This window comes from Mytilus edulis, chromosome 2, assembly GCF_963676685.1.
Source record: "Mytilus edulis chromosome 2, xbMytEdul2.2, whole genome shotgun sequence".
NCBI lineage: Eukaryota > Metazoa > Mollusca > Bivalvia > Mytilida > Mytilidae > Mytilus > Mytilus edulis.
This window is the reverse complement of record NC_092345.1, coordinates 95,991,514-96,010,257: the sequence shown is the minus strand read 5'-3', so window position 1 is coordinate 96,010,257 and position 18,744 is coordinate 95,991,514. Positions and strand designations below refer to the sequence as shown.

General features: G+C 30.1%; 1 protein-coding gene across 1 annotated transcript in view; it reads left to right on the top strand.

Moving 5' to 3' along the window:
• The window catches only part of LOC139513562 (band 4.1-like protein 5), a 38,178-nt gene extending 19,434 nt beyond the window's left edge, over window positions 1-18,744 (top strand). Inside the window, 4 exon segments of the mRNA XM_071302190.1 lie at window positions 2,970-3,260; window positions 3,829-3,916; window positions 5,555-6,115; window positions 14,518-18,744. Coding sequence (XP_071158291.1) covers window positions 2,970-3,260; window positions 3,829-3,916; window positions 5,555-6,115; window positions 14,518-14,739 — 1,162 coding nt within the window. The 3' untranslated portion in view covers window positions 14,740-18,744.

The following is an 18,744-nucleotide window of genomic DNA, read 5'->3' as shown; positions in this document are numbered from 1 at the left end:
ACGGAAAATCAGAATTAAGCAGTATTTATATTTAGTGTTTTTATAAATTTAGAAACACGTCAGAGGGAATTCCCCAGTTTTGATAAATGCGAGAGTATTGAATTCCGATAATTCTATTTCTGTCATATAAGAACTGAAGTGGAGTTTTCTATATTTTACCGTTATGAAACTGATACTGTACTCTCATAAAGAAATTGAGAATCATTCATCATATCATAAATTAAATAAACGTTCTTGTTCCAAATCGGAAGTCGCGGGTTTGTTTATGTATTAATGCGCATGCGTATAGTTTTCTTGATTTCAAGGGGTATCAGATTGAGTGGTTGTTCTGGATTCCCCGCTAATTAATTAATTTGAAACTCATTGGATTCTTTCTATGTCTGCCTGCTATTGAGGGTGTAATATTGTAGTTGCATAATTTAAAATCATATGCATCATTTAAATTAAAATCAATGAAGTTTTACCTATAACACCCCTGTAACCGAAATGGAGTCTTCCATATTATCGTTTCGAGTTGTCTCCCTTTCAGAAGTATTTCCCGTCAAGAAAAAAATACTCGTTAGATGTCGATAAACGTCGTATTATATTAAGAACGATCTCAATTTAAACAGAGGAGTGTGTACGGAAGGATTCATGCCCACTGACCCAAAGGAAATTAATAATTAAAGAGTTAGAAATGGGGTTCCTCCTAGAATTAACGGTGATAAGATACGAAGTGAATAGTCCGAAATTACTGGGTACAAGTCAAATCGGCACCTGGTTAAATCGGCATCTAGTCAAATCGGCACCTATTTAAAAGTCAATTCGGCATTCAATAATATTTGATATAATATATGGGACTGGGAAATGGGGTTCCTCCTAGAATTAACGGTGATAAGATACGAAGTGAATAGTCCCGAGATTACTGGGTACAATTCAAATCGGCACCCATAGAAAAAGTCAAATCGGCAACTGGTTAAATCGGCATCTAGTCAAATCGGCACCTATTTAAAATTCAATTCGGCATCCAATAATACTTGATATAATATATGGGACTGGGACTATTTAAGTTTGTAATTTAAGTATACTAGCATGTTCCCCATGGTCCCAGCTTGTCTGGCAAATCAGCCGTCGGACATCAGAGTAATCTCGAACTATGAAGTGAAATACCTTCTCTCTCTTTCTCAGTGACTGCTGTGGAAAGTAAACTTGGAATTGATAACACACAAATAAAACACAATAAGCATGATAAGTACATTGCTCGTACACTTGTATCCGGGATTAGCTATTTTTAAGGTTGAGTGACTATTCAGATTTATATTACCTTTGCATGTACATGTGCAGTTGAATTAGTTTTGAAAATAATACTATCCAGCTGACGTCGAAGTAAGGCGTCAAAAAAAAAATTATAATAGCCTTTCAAGACGTCATAATTATTTGGACTATCAAGGCCAGGGCTGCCAAAAATGCGTGAGACTCACGCATGTTCATGCTTTTTTGCAGCAGTATCCTTGGATCAATTTTTTCCTCTTTGATCTTTTCTATTTTGGCCAAATCTCACGAATTTGCTTAATGAAAAGTTGGCAGAACTGCTATACATGAGTCAATGAAAACTATATGGCAATCGTATCCCTCAGAGCATTCTGCTCTTTGATTTTTCAAATTCAGCTACCCACATAATTTTTTTTTAAATTACCTCCCCTGGGGGAACATAGTATTTTCTGGAACAGCCCTCAGCAACTATTGACATAAAGCTGACTGATTAACTTATCTCCCATACTGTGTTTTCATGTCACCCTGCTTATCTATTTCCTGTTTTCCGAATAATTAACATTCCTGACATGTAGTGCTAATATGTAATTTGTCACATTTTCCTTAGCTATACTATTTGACACATTTTCAGATCCCTGAATCATTTAGATTTTGTTTACAGATTACCTAAATGTATACACATGTTTCTTTTTAATCAAATTGGATAAGCAAACGCTAGATCAGTCTATAATTGGTTTTAACGTTATAACTAAATTTAACATCTAGCGATTGCTTATTCATACTTTAGTGATAGAACAGCTGAAATTCATTTGTGGCACTTTTCCATATGATCACAAATTTAGTAGTTGTACAGTTGTATGTAGTATGGTGAAGGTCTGTTGTAAAATCAAATCTGTTCCATTTGGGGGTAAAAAATATTAAAATTTATTGAAAGAAGTATTGTAACATAACTTTTATTTTTGGATAAATTCTCCTGAATTTTAATGGTAATAAGTATTGAGAATTTTGTTTCAATAATTAATTTTGGTCTTACCTATGTTTTAGATTGTTGTTTAACAATTCTGTCTAATAAAAAATGATAAATCCCCAGAAAATTTTGATGAAAATAATGCCTTTTATAATATTTGATATGGTCATTCAAATGCAAATTTGTCACAGGGTTGGTCATACAGTAAGGTGGAACAAAATGCTTATGCACATATTTAATTTGTAATATTTATTCAATGTAGTATGTGTTATTAATTAAATGATTGAGTTACTAATTGATTTGATAAATGAAATTTTTATATAAGTTGTGAAAGTTATCATAATTATTTTTTGAAATAAACATCAAGTATACATGTATAAAATGTGTAGAATAGAAACTTTGAATTTTAAATACATATGTATGTAGTAAGCTGTCTTTCTGGAATTGATAATCAACACACATTATTATGAAATTTAAAGTAGGTTCTATAGTCTGAATTTGAGGAACATCAATTTTCCTGTCCAGCATTCTGTAATGGACAAATGATAAAAATGAGATCTGGGACAAAAGCACTGCAACAATAAAAGTGGCTAAAAATAAAAAAAATTGCATGATTATTTGAAATGGACTTCTAATATGCTGTTTACAATCATTTATATTTTCACGTATTGTTTCATCAGTCATTCCTCATTCATTGCACAACGTATTATAATTGTGTGTGCTTAAAGTATTGATATATTTTTTATCTCAGAATTATGCAGAATACTGTTATTAAAAGACCTCCAGTCCCTAAAAGATCTTCACAGCCATCAGAAATAAGAATTTCACATAATAACACAAGGAATTCACAAAGTGATACCAGACATTCTCATAGTGATTCTAGAACTTCTCAAAGTAGTGACATTAACGTGAGGGCATCTACTAGTGGGGACACAGGGAGAAGGATTTCTCATGGAAGTGATACAGGCAGAAGGATTTCACAAAGTGAAGCCAATTCCTACAGTAGTTCACTGCCTAGAAATTCTACTGTTACAGTCAATGGGTAACAATTAATTACTTATATAGGCTACAAGTCATCAGTATCAAGCTGAGTGTTATAAAATAAATAAAAAATAATTGTGAGTCATATTTTAAAATAGCTTACCTGCTACAACTCAACATCATTAAGCTTTAAGCCAAATATGATATTATTTGCTGATAAATAGCCAAGAAAGTTTCAATGAAAGTTTCTACCCAAGGTCTTTTGGTGAGACCGACAAAGATGCAAGTTAAGTGGTTACTAGGCCTGATTTTTCCTTCGGCCATGCAGGTGGAAATATCATGGACAAAGATGATCAAATGTAAATTATGCTGCATCACATGATTTTATGCCTACAAAGGCCTGAACCTAAACTTGGTGGGTTGGTACAAAACCAGAGGTTCAGAGGTTAGCACCAAATGCTGTGCTATATAAAATATAGTAGTCGTCTTTGAAATTAAAGACCTCATGAAATCTTCAACTGTCCAATAGATACTACTAAATTGTTTTAATTGATGGAAGTTTATTACATATTCAAACTCGCTCACAATTTCAAATAAATTATAACATTGAACTGATCTTAATGTTTCAGTATTGAACAAAACAGGAGGAGAAATCTGAGTTCATCTACAGCTCACAATGAAGTGTTCTTAACAACGGCTACATCCACACCTTTTGGGGTAGGTCTATCATTCAGTATAAATGTATTGATGAAATATAATTATTTTCATGGATCTTTGTACATTGTAGGTTATGCTTATTTCTAAGGAAAAGTTTCTAAATTTTCTTTGCACAATCTTATGCTAAACTATGCTTCGTGAAAGAGTAATTTAAGAATAACTTTTTTATTTCTGCAACAAAAGTGGAAGGTGCGTGTTATTTAAACCTTCTGTTGATATGTGCATGCTCTTGTTAAGGTCTGCATTTAATCTTAATTCATTAGAAATTGATGGTGATTTTTCAGCTTTTAATCTTTTTGCATATTATAAAAAGATGTTTCACTTTTATTAACATAAATAATGCTTGAGTGACTTTACTGTTTTAGTCTTGGTAAACTACATTTACTGTTGCAAAGTTTTGCATTACTTGATAAAACATCACATGCTGTTTAAATGGATCTGACTGCATCAAAAAGTTATAAAAACTGCTTTCGTCCCCTTACAATTGATAGAATTTTACAAGTTGTACAGAAAAAAACATATTACAATACCATCACTTTCACAGCAATATTCTATTACAAATTGCAATATTTACTTCATCTTTATATAATAAACCTCTGACACTAAATTTGCCTTTATATGGTTGTATGGTCTGCACCTTTAGTTATGTACAATGTTAAACTTTAGTTTAAATCTGTCCGACATCTTCTTGTTAATAATTGATTATAACCATACCTTATAGCAAAGTATGGCAGATTTAAAATAAACACAATGATATTGCTTTACTGTTTAATTTTGGAATAAGTCAAGATCATATCTGGCATGTCTAAGATTCTTTTAAAATCAGATGAGAGATTTTTTCAAAGTATATGTTCTTTCAAAATAATTTCCTGCATATAAAAAAGATCTACATTGGTATATAAATTATGTATTGTATATATCACTGGTGATGGTTTAAATCAACAAGATAACACATGGTAGACGTTGATATGTGTGTTGTTGACTGTATCTGTGATGATTGTTGTCTTGAAATGAAGTGGAACCTCATCATGCATATACAAATATTGTAATAAATCTTTAAATCAGATGGTAGAAGAATTCCTACTTTAAGACTGTATTGCTTAATTTGGTCAATAATATTTACGTAATCTAAAAAGTATCAAAACACTGTTTTCAAGTGGAATTGGATAAGAATATTCAGATCTCAGTTTTTAGTGAAATGAGTGTAAAAAAGCATCAAACTCAAATCTGTAAATCTCTGTTAAACAGGGTCAATTGGCAGTGAAAGACTTACAAACTGACCAATTATTACACATGTCATGTATTTGTTTATGAGGTTACACATAAAGGTTGATGCGTTTTAGGTATTGGTCATTGATATCATTTTTTCATTGTCATACATCATATCGTACTATACAAACATTGTCTGATTTATCATGCTCCTAGGAATCCAATATTTGAAGACTTTTTTGATGCTTGTATAAACTTAAAGATATATAAACATTTTTAATATATGACTTCATAAGCAATCAAAGGACAATTTTAAATTCCAGAATATTTATATAATTTTGTTTAAAGTTTATTTTTATGACAGCATGATATCTCAGACATTTATGTTGTTTGTCATAAAAAATCATTTGTTTCTTTGCTTTACCACAGACCACTGATGAAGCTTTCACAAGCACTTCAACCACCAAGCATACATCTGAGTCCGGGAAAAGCTTGCAGAGACCTTCCAGCCCAGCTGTACAGATCACAACTCCTGACTCTCCTAAACCCCCTCCAAGACCACCTCCCCCCAATCGTGCCAGCACTCTTCCAAAACGAAATTCTAGCAAAGAAGGGGAGATAATTATCGATTTTGCAAATAAATCTGATGAAGAAGCTGCCAAGTCATCTGGAAAGCCTAAACCTGCACCTAGAACAAAATTATCAAACAACCCATCTAACGAAAAAGAAGGGGCACCTGTTCTTCCTCCAAAGCCTAAAAATCCATTCCATGATGATATGGACCAAAATGAAACAGAAAAATCTTTGGTAAATTCTTTTGATAAATCTGGGGCTATTCAAACTGAAATAATGTCTGACCCTGTAAAAGAGGAAGATAAATCTACTGAAGCATCTTTAGATCAGAAGTTGACCCCTTCATCACCCAAGGCTGGGAAATCTCCTTCGGTGACCAAAAAGGCAGAGAAAGGAAACCCTCCCAAAGTTGCTATTGTAAGTTTTCTCTTTTCTGTTCAGGTCCAAATACTCAAGCTTGCTCTAGCTTTTATAATTGATTTAAATGCTCTCATTTTTAGTATAAAAACTTCAGAAATTGATAATCACAAATTTATAAAGTAATGGGTTTTTTTTATCATCAGTGAACTAAATGATTATTAGCAAATTATAAAGTAGATTTTGAAAAGAGTTACACATTTTTAAAATGTGGTTTTTACACATGCCTGTCAAGAGCTATTCTTGATGTCTTTTTTATATGGCCAATTAAGCTGTGAAAGTAAAATGCAATTAACTTTATATTTGCAACACTGCTTCAAATTAGAGCATTAAATGATATTGGTTTAAAACTGCATGCTTACGTTTTTATAGTCGTATTGAACTTAGAAATTGAAACTAAAACATTATTTCTGCTTGCCTGGCTTGCCCTTTGCATGGATACAGTAACATTGCTTTTGCTTGTAGAATATAGTTATGCATCAAGTTAGTTCATAATAGTAGTTGGTGATTATAAGAGTAACAATTTACTACTTTGTACTTTCTACATTTCATATAAACTTTTAAAGGCAGTATGTTTTATTTTATAAGTTCAAGAAAACAAGAAAAGCTATGAAGTTTTACACATCAAGAAAGTAAATTGAAACTATATGGTTAAGGTAGAAGTGTTTCCGAAAGAATATTCTTCATGATCGCCATTAAGTTTGTAATGATTGCATTAGAGATATGTTTATAATTTTTTGTTCAGTCAATTTACAATTTTAATGAGGTATAAGAATATTGCCAAACTATTCATTCGCATGGCTTTATTTCTATAATGTATAGAAAAGAAAGCTGTCTGTTAAGAGAGAAACAACGTTATGAATAGTAAGTTTGACAGTTTGTTCACCATCAATAAACCACAATGAAGTATTCCTTGTCTTCTGTACACCTGTCTAATATATCGTAAAGTTTTTCGTGAAGACTGTTATAATAACAACACTTTAGGGATTGCTGCAGTAATTTAATGACATCAACATGTTTCAGTGTCTAGGGCAAAGTTTTTGGGGATTTGTTCATAGCTGTTAGATTTTACCAAGTAATATTCTTTTTTTAAAGTGGTAAAACCAACTTTCAGATGGTTACAATGAAACCCAAAACATCTATTTGCTCTCTAAAGAGAAAATATTTTCAGGAGTTCATAGCAATGTAAAATAAAATACTGATTTATTTGGAAAATGTTCTGTTCATTGTTAAACTCCATGTTTTTTTTATATTGATCAGAAAGCATGTAATTTGATATAACAATTTAACATCAATAACTATTTGCAAATATAGTTTCATTGTGGACATTAACATTCTCTAATTATAACTTTTTACCACAATGAGGTTTATTAAAATTGTAATTTTGTAATTTTGATATGATTAATCTTATTCTGAGTGTTTTTATACATCAGTAGAAAAATCTTTTCCTTTTCTGGGGTACCATAGTAACCCTTTTTTTTCATACTGATTCTATATTTTATCATTTCAGTTTTATAAACAAAAATTCTTAATTCATATTTTTAGTTCCATTTTGTTTGTCTGTAAACAATTTGATGACATACATGTAAAATTCTATTTGACTTGTTTATGCCTTACGGTTAATTACTGGATAGTCTTGTACATTCAGAAAAAAGGAGAATAAAGAAGTAAATCATCAATGTAAAGCCACCAACAACAACACATGTATTGCAGGACATGAGACTGCTTCCTATAAATTGAGATATGAAATAATATTTTAGTGAATGTTAAAGCAGAAAAAAAGACTAAAATTGCTGGTCGGACCAATGTTAAATGAAAAAATTCAAAAAAATTTAATGTTTATTATTTTTTACAAGATGAATTTGTTTAATATTCTCAAACTCTATTGGCAGACACTTGCCATTGTAATAGTGTATAACTTGTAGTTATAGATTTGCATGAGTTATTCTAACCACTAATTCACTGTGTCTAAACCACACCGGCAGAATTTGATCGGACTCGATGGTATCTAACATCCGGCACAATGACGGAACATCAATAGACAGAAGAAAGATAGGTTTCTCCTTATTTTCTTATTTTTTTTAATGATATCGAAGAATATATATACATATACAACTATTTTCTATTGTGAGATGCAATATTTTCTACAACCGTTCTATATTAACGGAGAAATAAGTCAAAATGCATGTCAAAATGACGAATTGAGTGAACCTTGCCTCGAAATTGTTTAATTTCTCTTTAAATTGTTCACATTGTACGGAAAGAAAGGTACGGAAAGATAGATACTGACACAGAGATTGCAAAACTAGTCATTATGAGCATCTCAATACTTGTATTTATGTGTATGGAACGAAAGAAATGGGTCATGTCAAATAAAAATACACCGGTTTCGTCATTGTTGTTTACTACACAACACCCGGTTTCGTCTATATATATCACCCGGTTTTTGATTTTTTTTTTAAACCAACAATTTATGAAAAGCAACGTTAACACGGATCTGAACATTGTCTTTCGAAAGAATTTAAATATATATGCATTATAAAGTAAACTTGGCGTGTTTACATTTATTTACATAGGTAATTATAGTACTACATATTTTCTTATTAAAAGTCGTATCCGTTATTTCACTGATCTTCAAACTAATTTTAAATGGAATATAAATACTCAATAGCAAACACTGATATCTAATTATTTTTTTAACATTAACATTATGATATTTTTTTATATAGGTTTTGAGATACATCGCAGTATGTGACCCCCCCTTTTTTTTTACAAAGAAAACCTAATTAACGCTTAAAAAACAAAATTTAAAACATCACCTTAAAGTATGCAGAAGTTAAGATTTATATTACTAAGAAGTGTGTAAAGTTTGATGCAATAATGATAAATCATTTTGAGATATGGCGCGACATGTTAAAAAAAACAACAACACACTCCTGTTTTACTTACAAAGTTCTGTAACTCAAAAAGATTTAATTTGATTTTCACTAAAAGGTTTACAAATCGTTTGACCATTTCAAGAAATAACTTTATTAAGTTTCATGAAAACTAGATAAGCTGTTCTCAAGTTACGGTGCGACATGTTTACGCTGGACAGAAAGATAGACGGATAGCTAGACGGACGGACGGACGGACTGAATGACTGATAGATGGAGGAACGGACGGATGGAAGGACGGACGGACAGACGGGTGTATACAATAATACGTCCTGTCAAAATTGGGACGGGCGTGTAAAAACGCAAAGAAATGAGAAAAAAAATCGTAATTAAAGGTCAATAAGTTTTATTAGGATAACGGCCAAGTCGATTTATTTGTATATTTGTCTGCCTTATCATTTTCCTATATAACTTTTATATATATTTGAGAAAAATGTATAGAAATCGATAAAAAGAACTTGATATTCGGCATTTATTATAATAAACATAATCCAACTCACATAATCCGATTTCCCGGGTGTCCCTGTTTTCTCATTTCTTACAATATTTTAATTCGGTATACACTTTATAAGATAAGTGGCGAATCTAGATGACGTATAGGTTGCACGCCCCGACCCCACCTTCGGTTGCCAAAACTATTTGATTCCTGTATTTAACGATTTTGTAAAGCAAAAAATAATCAAAATATTGTTCGACTCGCTACGCTCGGCGGTATGTAAAAGTTGTTCGAAATACGCCCACTTTGAAATAAACTGAATCCGTCTGTCCGTATATATTGTCAAAATATATTGACCAACGTCAGTGTACGATCATCATAACACAATGGCGACAGTACAGACTCGTTTTTTTTTAATAATGTTAATAAAATAATTGTTATTGAATTTTATTGATGACCTGAGACTATTATACTAATTTGTACATAGCAGTATAGTTACAATTAGGGATAAATGAATTTTATTTTATAAATGCATGGTAGTTGTAATCCTACATTCATTTTCTATGTCGATTATGCATGCATATACATTTGTCTTATTATCAACGTTTATCCTTAAGAAGATTTATTTTTAACGATGGTAGAAAAGATTACATACATGGAATGATTAGATTACTTATAAAGGTGTCCATTTTTTTGTGCGAGAAAATCAATTGTGTGTTTCGATTTTTAAGACCGTAAACTTTAATTTCAAGTTTAAACGTGTTCAACATATTTTCCCATAGCTCATATAGAAAACGCATATTTAGAGAGCTTTAATCTCAATATGCTGTTAAAAAATTTCGGAATGCAAAGTAAAATTAAAATACATGTATTTGTGTTCTATAAGAGTAGGAATTTGCTTATTATTTATTTGAATCTGAGACTCATATAAATAATAAGCCGCTGTCCGTTGAACGAACTTGTTTTCGAACGACCCACAAAACTATTTTTGAACGCTGAAGTTAAATAATCAATTATAATGTAATGCGATTATGATTTTTTTTTATTTGACCAAACCGGGTTATGCATTTTGAAATCTATGACGAAACCGGGTTGTATACATTGACGAAACCGGCCAGTTCCATTTTGACATGACCCATTTCTTTCGTTCCATACACAGAGTTACAATTATTGAGATGCTCATAATAACTAAATTTGCAATCTCCGTGTCAATATCTATCTTCCCATACCTTTCTTTCCGTACAATGTGAACAATTTAACGAGAAATTAAACAATTTCGAGGCAAGGTTCACTCAATTCGTCATTTTGACGTGCATTTTTACTTATTTCTCCATTAATATAGAACAGTTGTAGAAAATATTGCATATCACAATAGAAAATAGTTGTATGTGTATTTATATTCTTCGATATCATAAAAAAAATAAGAAAATAAGGAGAAACCTATCTTTCTTCTGTCTATTGATGTTCCGTCATTGTGCCGGATGTTAGATACCATCGAGTCCGAACAAATTTTGCCGGTGTGGTTTAGACACAGTGTAATTCACTGTAGACTGTTTTCTGCATGTCTTTACAAATCTACTGTCTTGGACCTGAATGGAATTTGCATGAGAAAATTTGCACGAAATAACTTGAAACTGAATGAAATTTAGTTAAAGTTTATAATCCACTGTTTTTGCATCTTGAAAATATTTCAAAAGGTTGTGCATGATGTTCATTATAGAGTGATATATATGCATTACTGGAAAGTAATGTTAATTTTAATATATTATACTTATAAGTTAAAAATTTGTATTACATTGCATTATACATATTTCATCATTATTTTTTTTATTTTTTTTTCACATTTTTTTTATAAAGTTTTTGAGTTTTCAATCATCAATCATTCATAATTTTTTTTAAACTTTGTCTATGAAAAGCAGTTCATTATTGAATTATTATTTGTGATTGTTGTTTATTTACAGGTTGTTTTTTGTGATTAACATATTTTTAAAAGTTTACACTGAATATTACATGTTTGATGCATAGTTCCTTGGTATCGAGAGCTGCTGAACTCATTTTCTATTATTTACTTTCTATACATAGCCAAACAACTATATAAATAATTTCATTTGCTTTTATTACATTATTACGTTTTTTTTGGTCCTACAGGAGAAATGCAGGCCACATATATCTATAGAGACTACTATATAATTTTGGTACAGTATAAACATTTTGATGTTGTAATCTGGCGCTGGTATCAAGCTTTTATTATTGTTATCACATGTTACCCTGGAAACCTCTTAACTTTTGTCCTTTAAAAAATTAACTTATGCTTTTATAAAAGAAATCAAATAATGCCTTTCATAATCTTTTGTGTTAAAAGTAGTATTTAAAAAAAATCCTGAAAAGTTTTTGGTGTATAAAATTATTGCTATAAATTTAATTTGTTTTCATTGATTAATTATATAATGATTTCAAATATTAAACAGCAAATAAAACACACATATTCAGCATTGCGACAAGTAAATTTCAAATGAATATAATATTGTTTGTAACAGACCCCCTATGATGATTTAGATTTGCTAGGAAACCTGTAATAATTCCAATCATGTTATGTTATTCTGTCCCCAATGAAAAGACTTCTGTTGTGAAGTGTGCTTGCCTTGACCACAGGAGGTCATAATTTCAATCCTTGCTAAGTCAAATCTAAGACTTAAATCAGTATTTCTTGCCTTTCTGCTTAACACACTGCATTTAAGAGTTAGAGGAAAGACAGTAGTTCCAATCAAAATTATGTGTACAGACAGTGTAACATGTCTTTCTGCAGGCAGAATGATAGGTAGTGAACTTTCACAAGGTTCATACACCTCAACATGTCCTTATACTGATAGTATGTAATATTTGCTATCAGACATTAAATTGCAATCCATTATAATCACAATCACCAAATAGAGAAGTCTTACAACTTCTAAATAAGTAGAAAATTATATTTTTTGTAAGCCTGACCTGGAAAGGGAGAGCACTTAAAACCTGCTTTTTATGTGATGGTACTTTAAGAAGACCTATTTAATAGGAGGTCGGAATTATTCCTAAATCTCTTTTTTGAGCACTTCTGCTTTTAGTCAGATTTTTTAGTCACTATGAATAATAAAAATAATGTTTCAGGTTATATTTCTTTCTTTTTTATAGGAGGAGGAGGGCTTTTATTACAAACATAGTAACTAATGTATATTTTAAAGAGGTTTCCAGGCTAATTAACAAAGGAGTATATATCCTCCATAAAACAACATTCCAAATCTTTTAATATATCCTAAACTATAATTTAGATTTAGAAAAGATTAGAATAAGATATCCCTTTTCCTGCATGGATCCATAATCATAGCTTGTTATTTATTATAAATAAAACACCAAATGCCCTTTCTGTTTGTACGATTTCTTGTATCAATCATGATGTTGTTATACATACAACCATTAAGAAAACTTGATTAGTTAAAAATTGCATTGCTAAATAGAGAAGAATTGTATAAGCTTGTTTAAATTCAGCAGCATTTTGTAAATATACTATAGATACATTAAGAGATAATATTCTTTCTAATTACACAAATATTTAATCCCATAACTTTACTTTTTTAATACACTATATAATAAATGAAGCTTACAATATTAATATGTTATAGATCACTTGCCTTTAAATGTAACATTTTCTGGACTTCAGTTATTAAGGAATATAACAAATTTTTGCTTGTACCACCATCCTACTAAATACTTTTTTTTGGCTAGAAATTTCAGTAAATTGCTCTATAAGAGCTACATAGACATTAATGCTAGTAAGGAAATTAGAAAATCCTTTTAAAACTGATCAAAGTGAACTTGTATGTGAAGTCGGTGTAATACCTTTTAAAGGCTAATCTTCAAATGGAAAACAAATGGATTATGACACTTTTTATTTAAAAGTGACAAAGTTTGATTTTACAAGGTGTTTGTAGAACAATTTCTTTATCCGGAATTTAAAATATAAATATAAAATTTTCCTTTAATACTTGAATTGCATGAGTGTAGATGTAGTCCGTATATCTGTTCAAATTCTCTTTAATATTTATTTTGTAATTTTAATTTTAACATCTTTTATTTTGTTCTTTTATTTCCTCAACAAATTGAGAGGAACTAACAGAGCTCCCTTGTGATTTATTTCTGTGTTGGTCCTTGAAAATCTCGTTCATATTACTTGTATTTTAATATAAAGGGAATACAGCAGTCTACAATGTTAATGAAGTTTAGTTTGCAGATACATAGTTCCTTACAATCATATAACTGGATTAAAGCTGCCTCCTACCAACGCCAGCCTTAAATACATTTTATAGATATAGGAAGATGTGGTATGAGTGCCAATGAGACAACTCTTCATCAATATTGCCAGCCTTAAATACATTTTATAGATATAGGAAGATGTGGTATGAGTGACAATGAGACAACTCTCCATCCAAGTAACAATTAATAAAAGTAAACCATTATAGGTCAAGGTGCAGCATTCCTTTACATAACTATGTTTTACACTGAGTTTATTTCTCACTTCATTCCTATAACTTTTGTGTACAGTTGGATCAAGAGGAGAAACACAATATATCAGGCCTAAAATTCATAGCCAATATTTTGTAACAATGTAGGTGGTGTAACTGGTGTTGGTATAAATCACATGTATCACAGTCTTTTAGACCTTTTTACTTTGAAAAATATTCTTTTATGTATTATTGATCATATTGAGGTAAGAACGCTTACTTTGTATTCTTAGATTACTTATGTTATAAGACGGTAAGAAGGCTTACTTTGTATTCTTAGATTACTTATGTTATAAGGAATCAAACTAACTGGTAATACACGTCTTAAAAAGAATTGCATTTTTTTTTAACAATTAACTTTTGACTAGTAGTTACATAATATCAATTGGATAAATGGAAATATAGTTGACAATATGTTTTTCAGTCGACTTAATTTTAACAAGCCACATGGTATTGTTTATGAGTTCCTATAACTTTGTGTATTTCTGTTTACAGGAGTCTTCATTCATTGGTTCCAAGCCTTCATCACGCAACCCTTCAACTTCTAGTTCCAAAAGTTTACCTTCTAGAACAACATTCACAAAGAACGTGGCCACACACAAATCAGAATCTTCATATGGTACCAGTACAAACGGGAGTGATTTATCACCCTGGCATGTGACGCCACAAGAACCTAAAACTATCGAAAGAAAAGTCACATTGACAACAGAATTGTAAAATTATGACATTAATTGTTTACTACTGTATATTATAATGGTTGTGTTTTATAACAGCTTATTTTCACTGTCAAATCAAGGGCCTTCTTTTACTTAAGGTCCAAATTTCCTATGGGAAAGTTATTCTACAGCTTGCTTCTAGTACTCCAGAGAATCAACGGTTTCTGTTAAGGTTTAACTAAGTCTAGACTCAGATGTGGGTCTAGGATAAGGGTTAAGTCGAGGGATATAAACAGTATAGCCTTTGATGAGGCAAGTTCTATATATCAAAAAATTGCAGGGGAAGTTTATTTTAAATTTTAATAGCATTTATTGCTTGCAGCTTAAAGTAGGTTGTTCATTAATTATATTCTGTGAGAAAATGACTACTGGGCTATTTTAATTACGGATCCATTGTTACTTGTATTTTACTACAGCATATCATACATATCCTTTTTAAACATTCATCATAATTTATTGCTTATTCAAACTAAGTGCTTTATTTTTAAATTTTATTTTATTTTGATAAATTTAATGATAGAGGTTGTAAAACTGTTTATGATGAAATTGTGTGACTTTTAATGTGCAATGATTTGATTTCTTATCCAGTATTTTAGTACTTTTCTGTATTTTTATATATAAGCTAAATGTAGCAATCAGGTGGCATGGGTACAACTTGTTTAGCTTTTGTTGTTGTATTGAACAAATGTTTTAGAACAAAATGACATAATTTAATTTATTATTGTGTACCTTCTCGCTAGAGAAAACCAAAATTTCCTGTTACTGAAGGATAAAATATTTATGTCTGGTGAATAATAATCAGAGTACCTATTACACTGACTCAGATCCAGAGGTTAACAAGCCATATTCAAAATATGTTGAAAATTATTAAGTTTTGCAAATTTTGTTGCTTGAGAGATACTTTTTTATTTGCTTTTAGGTTACAAAATTGTGTATGGTTTGTTATCATATGAAAGAAAGGAATTTTTGTTAGTATTATATAACCAAAAGCTCCTATCATAAATAACGCCTTATAGCCATTCCAGAATTTGAAAAGTCGATCATATCTTTAAAAAAAATTGGCACATTTTTTAGACCAACTAAAAAGACATTTCAAGATCATCCAATATTATATTTGGTATAGCATTTTTCAAATATTTATTTGAAATAAGTGGTACAAGAAAGTGTTGCGATATAAGTAGAGATGGAGGGAATATACCCCTGATAATGACATCTATGCCTGTGCCTTCTGCAGCAAATATACATATAGACAACTTATATTTTATTTACCGATGAGAATAAGGGATGAATTTTGTAACCTACATATTTTCATATCAGCCATGTTAGCTATAGTAGAATTAAATCACCTTGAAAAGGAAGTCCATTTCAACATTGTAAATTACATCACTCATTTTACTAAGGTTCAGAATATTATCATATCATATATATGTTTAGGACATACTTCAGGTTCAAGCTTGTATCGCTTTACATTTTATCTTCATTATTGCATTAAACATGTATTATTTATGCACATATCTCGGCATTGTCTGATATATGCATGTTTCTATTGACAAACAACTATATCAGCTAGGCAGTTAGCACATTCCAGTTCTGATAAATAAAATGATGCTGTTTTTGTATTTTTCTTACTTTACTCGTGAATACATTGTACATTGATATCAGAAATTTATTTTGATAGAAATTCTTTAAATAAAGGACCACTCTCTTTGGACCACCCAAAAATGTTTTAAAAAGCCTAGTCATTGTTAGCTACGCATCAAAATAAAACATTTTTATTCTAGTCCAAGATGAATTGTGAAAATTATTAATCAGAATTATTTAATGTGTTGTAAATAATCTAGTAGATACTAGCACAGTGCTTTGTATATTTTGGATGCATACTAAGTTTTATTTTTATTGTCTTAATTAAGGTATTTATTCTTGAAATACAATAATTTGAAATTTCTTTTTACCCTCTCTCTACAGTTGAAAACATTAAAATTGTTGTTTGCTATCATTAAAGAATACAAACTATTCCATATTTTTCATTGAATAAGTAACTTTTTTAGAGACAGTTTTACATAAATCCATTATAATTGTTCCAGTTTGAAGTGATAGTTGCCCACATTCCTGTATTAGACATTTTTTATTTAATAAGGACATGATTGTAATGTCAGAATCACAAGTTACTTAAGCCACTTTAGTTTTCGAGAGACAAATGTGATATTTGGGCTTAAGGAATATGAGGTCATTAATTCAGTAGGTTGAAGTTCTTTTCCTGATGTAGGGTGGGTTAAAGAACTGTTCTGTGATGTTGCTATTTATTAAGACTTATTTCAAGGTTGTGAATTATTTTTAGCCATTCCAATCATTTTAAAGACACTTGAGATTGACATTATAAGAATATTGATTTATTAGACAATATACTTATTTTCTGAAATCTAAATCTAGAAATAAAAACATGAGCTGCACTTAAAGTTGAACATTCAACCCCCCCCCCCCCCCCCAAAAAAAAAAATATGATTGGTGTCCAAAATTTGATTTCTGTTGCAATGATTCTGTCTTACTAATGTTTACTCAAATTAAATTATACTTTAGAATAAATAAAAAGTTGAATCAGGGTTAAAATATATGACTGTAATTCTGTTATCTTACTGTGTCAGTCTCAAGTAAATTGTCTGTTTTATTTAAGCATGGGTAAATATATATTGTTTTAACTTACTCAATCTTCCAAATCAGTGTAGACTTTTTATATTATTATTATTAATAGCATGTGCCTTGTTGGTTGTCTTTACATTTTTCTATATGATGATGTTTATTTTTTAACATTTTAACTCTTTAAATTACAAAATTTTATATCATATGATAGAGAATAATATTACCAATAAAAAGAACTGTTTTACAATATGTAAACTGTTACTGAAGAAAAGTATCTACTTCATTTTGCAGGCATCATTTTATATTTTATATTCAGAATTTATTAATTTGAATCTCAGATAACCAAACAAAGTGTTACATGCATTTACCTACTTGAATAAAGTTTTTCAATTTTATCTGATTAAATAATTATTATTAGAATTTTTTTTTACTTTATATATTTTAATCAATTTTCAATTTATAGACATTTGGTTGTCTTACAGATAAATTAAAAAAAAAATAATGTGAATAATATTTGTACAATGGCAATGTCTACAGACCATAATAAAAAAAAATCATGATACTTTTCGCTGACTTATAATTAGAATTTGAAACTAAATGCCTTCCAAATGGGTAATCTTTATCCATGCTTAAAACATTGTAACTTTGAAATATTGATGATGACCACTGTAATTTTGATTATAATGGTATTTTTACAGGAGAAAAGATTGGAGGTTTAATTTTGTATTGCACATATCAGAGTCCGACTCGTATCAAGTTTGAAGCATATCTTGTTTATTTTCCTCTTGAGATATTTGTATTCATGAACCTTCAATAATAAATGAATATTCATGTTATATTAAGGTTTTGGTAGACAACTCCTTTTATGGAAATTTGATAGATTGTGTGATGCTGTAGTTTACAAAATTATCTTCATATTTTAATAATTTAAATGGCAGTGGTATGGTAGTGTCATTAAATATATTATAAATGTTATCAGCCTCACTATATAGAGAAGAATGGGCATGTCTTAAAAGTGAACAATTTGTAAGAAGGAACTGCTCACAAGTATGCTAACTCGAATTTAAATATGCTAAAAGGAAATAACTTGAGATTGTTTTAAAGGCATCAAACTTTCTGTCTATCTTAATTGTTTTAAATGTTCAGCATTATGAAATGTTAACTTTAACAATTGATATTCTACGTATATATATTTATATTTTGCATAACACTGTAAGTCTTCATCTGATCTATACAAAACATTCTATTATATTTCCTATAGATAATTTTATGTGATACCTTGCCACTATTTTTCTGTCTGTATAAAGCTTGTTATGTTTGTGCTGTAAAGAGCTTGTTTTCATGTCATTCAAATAAATCATGAATTATC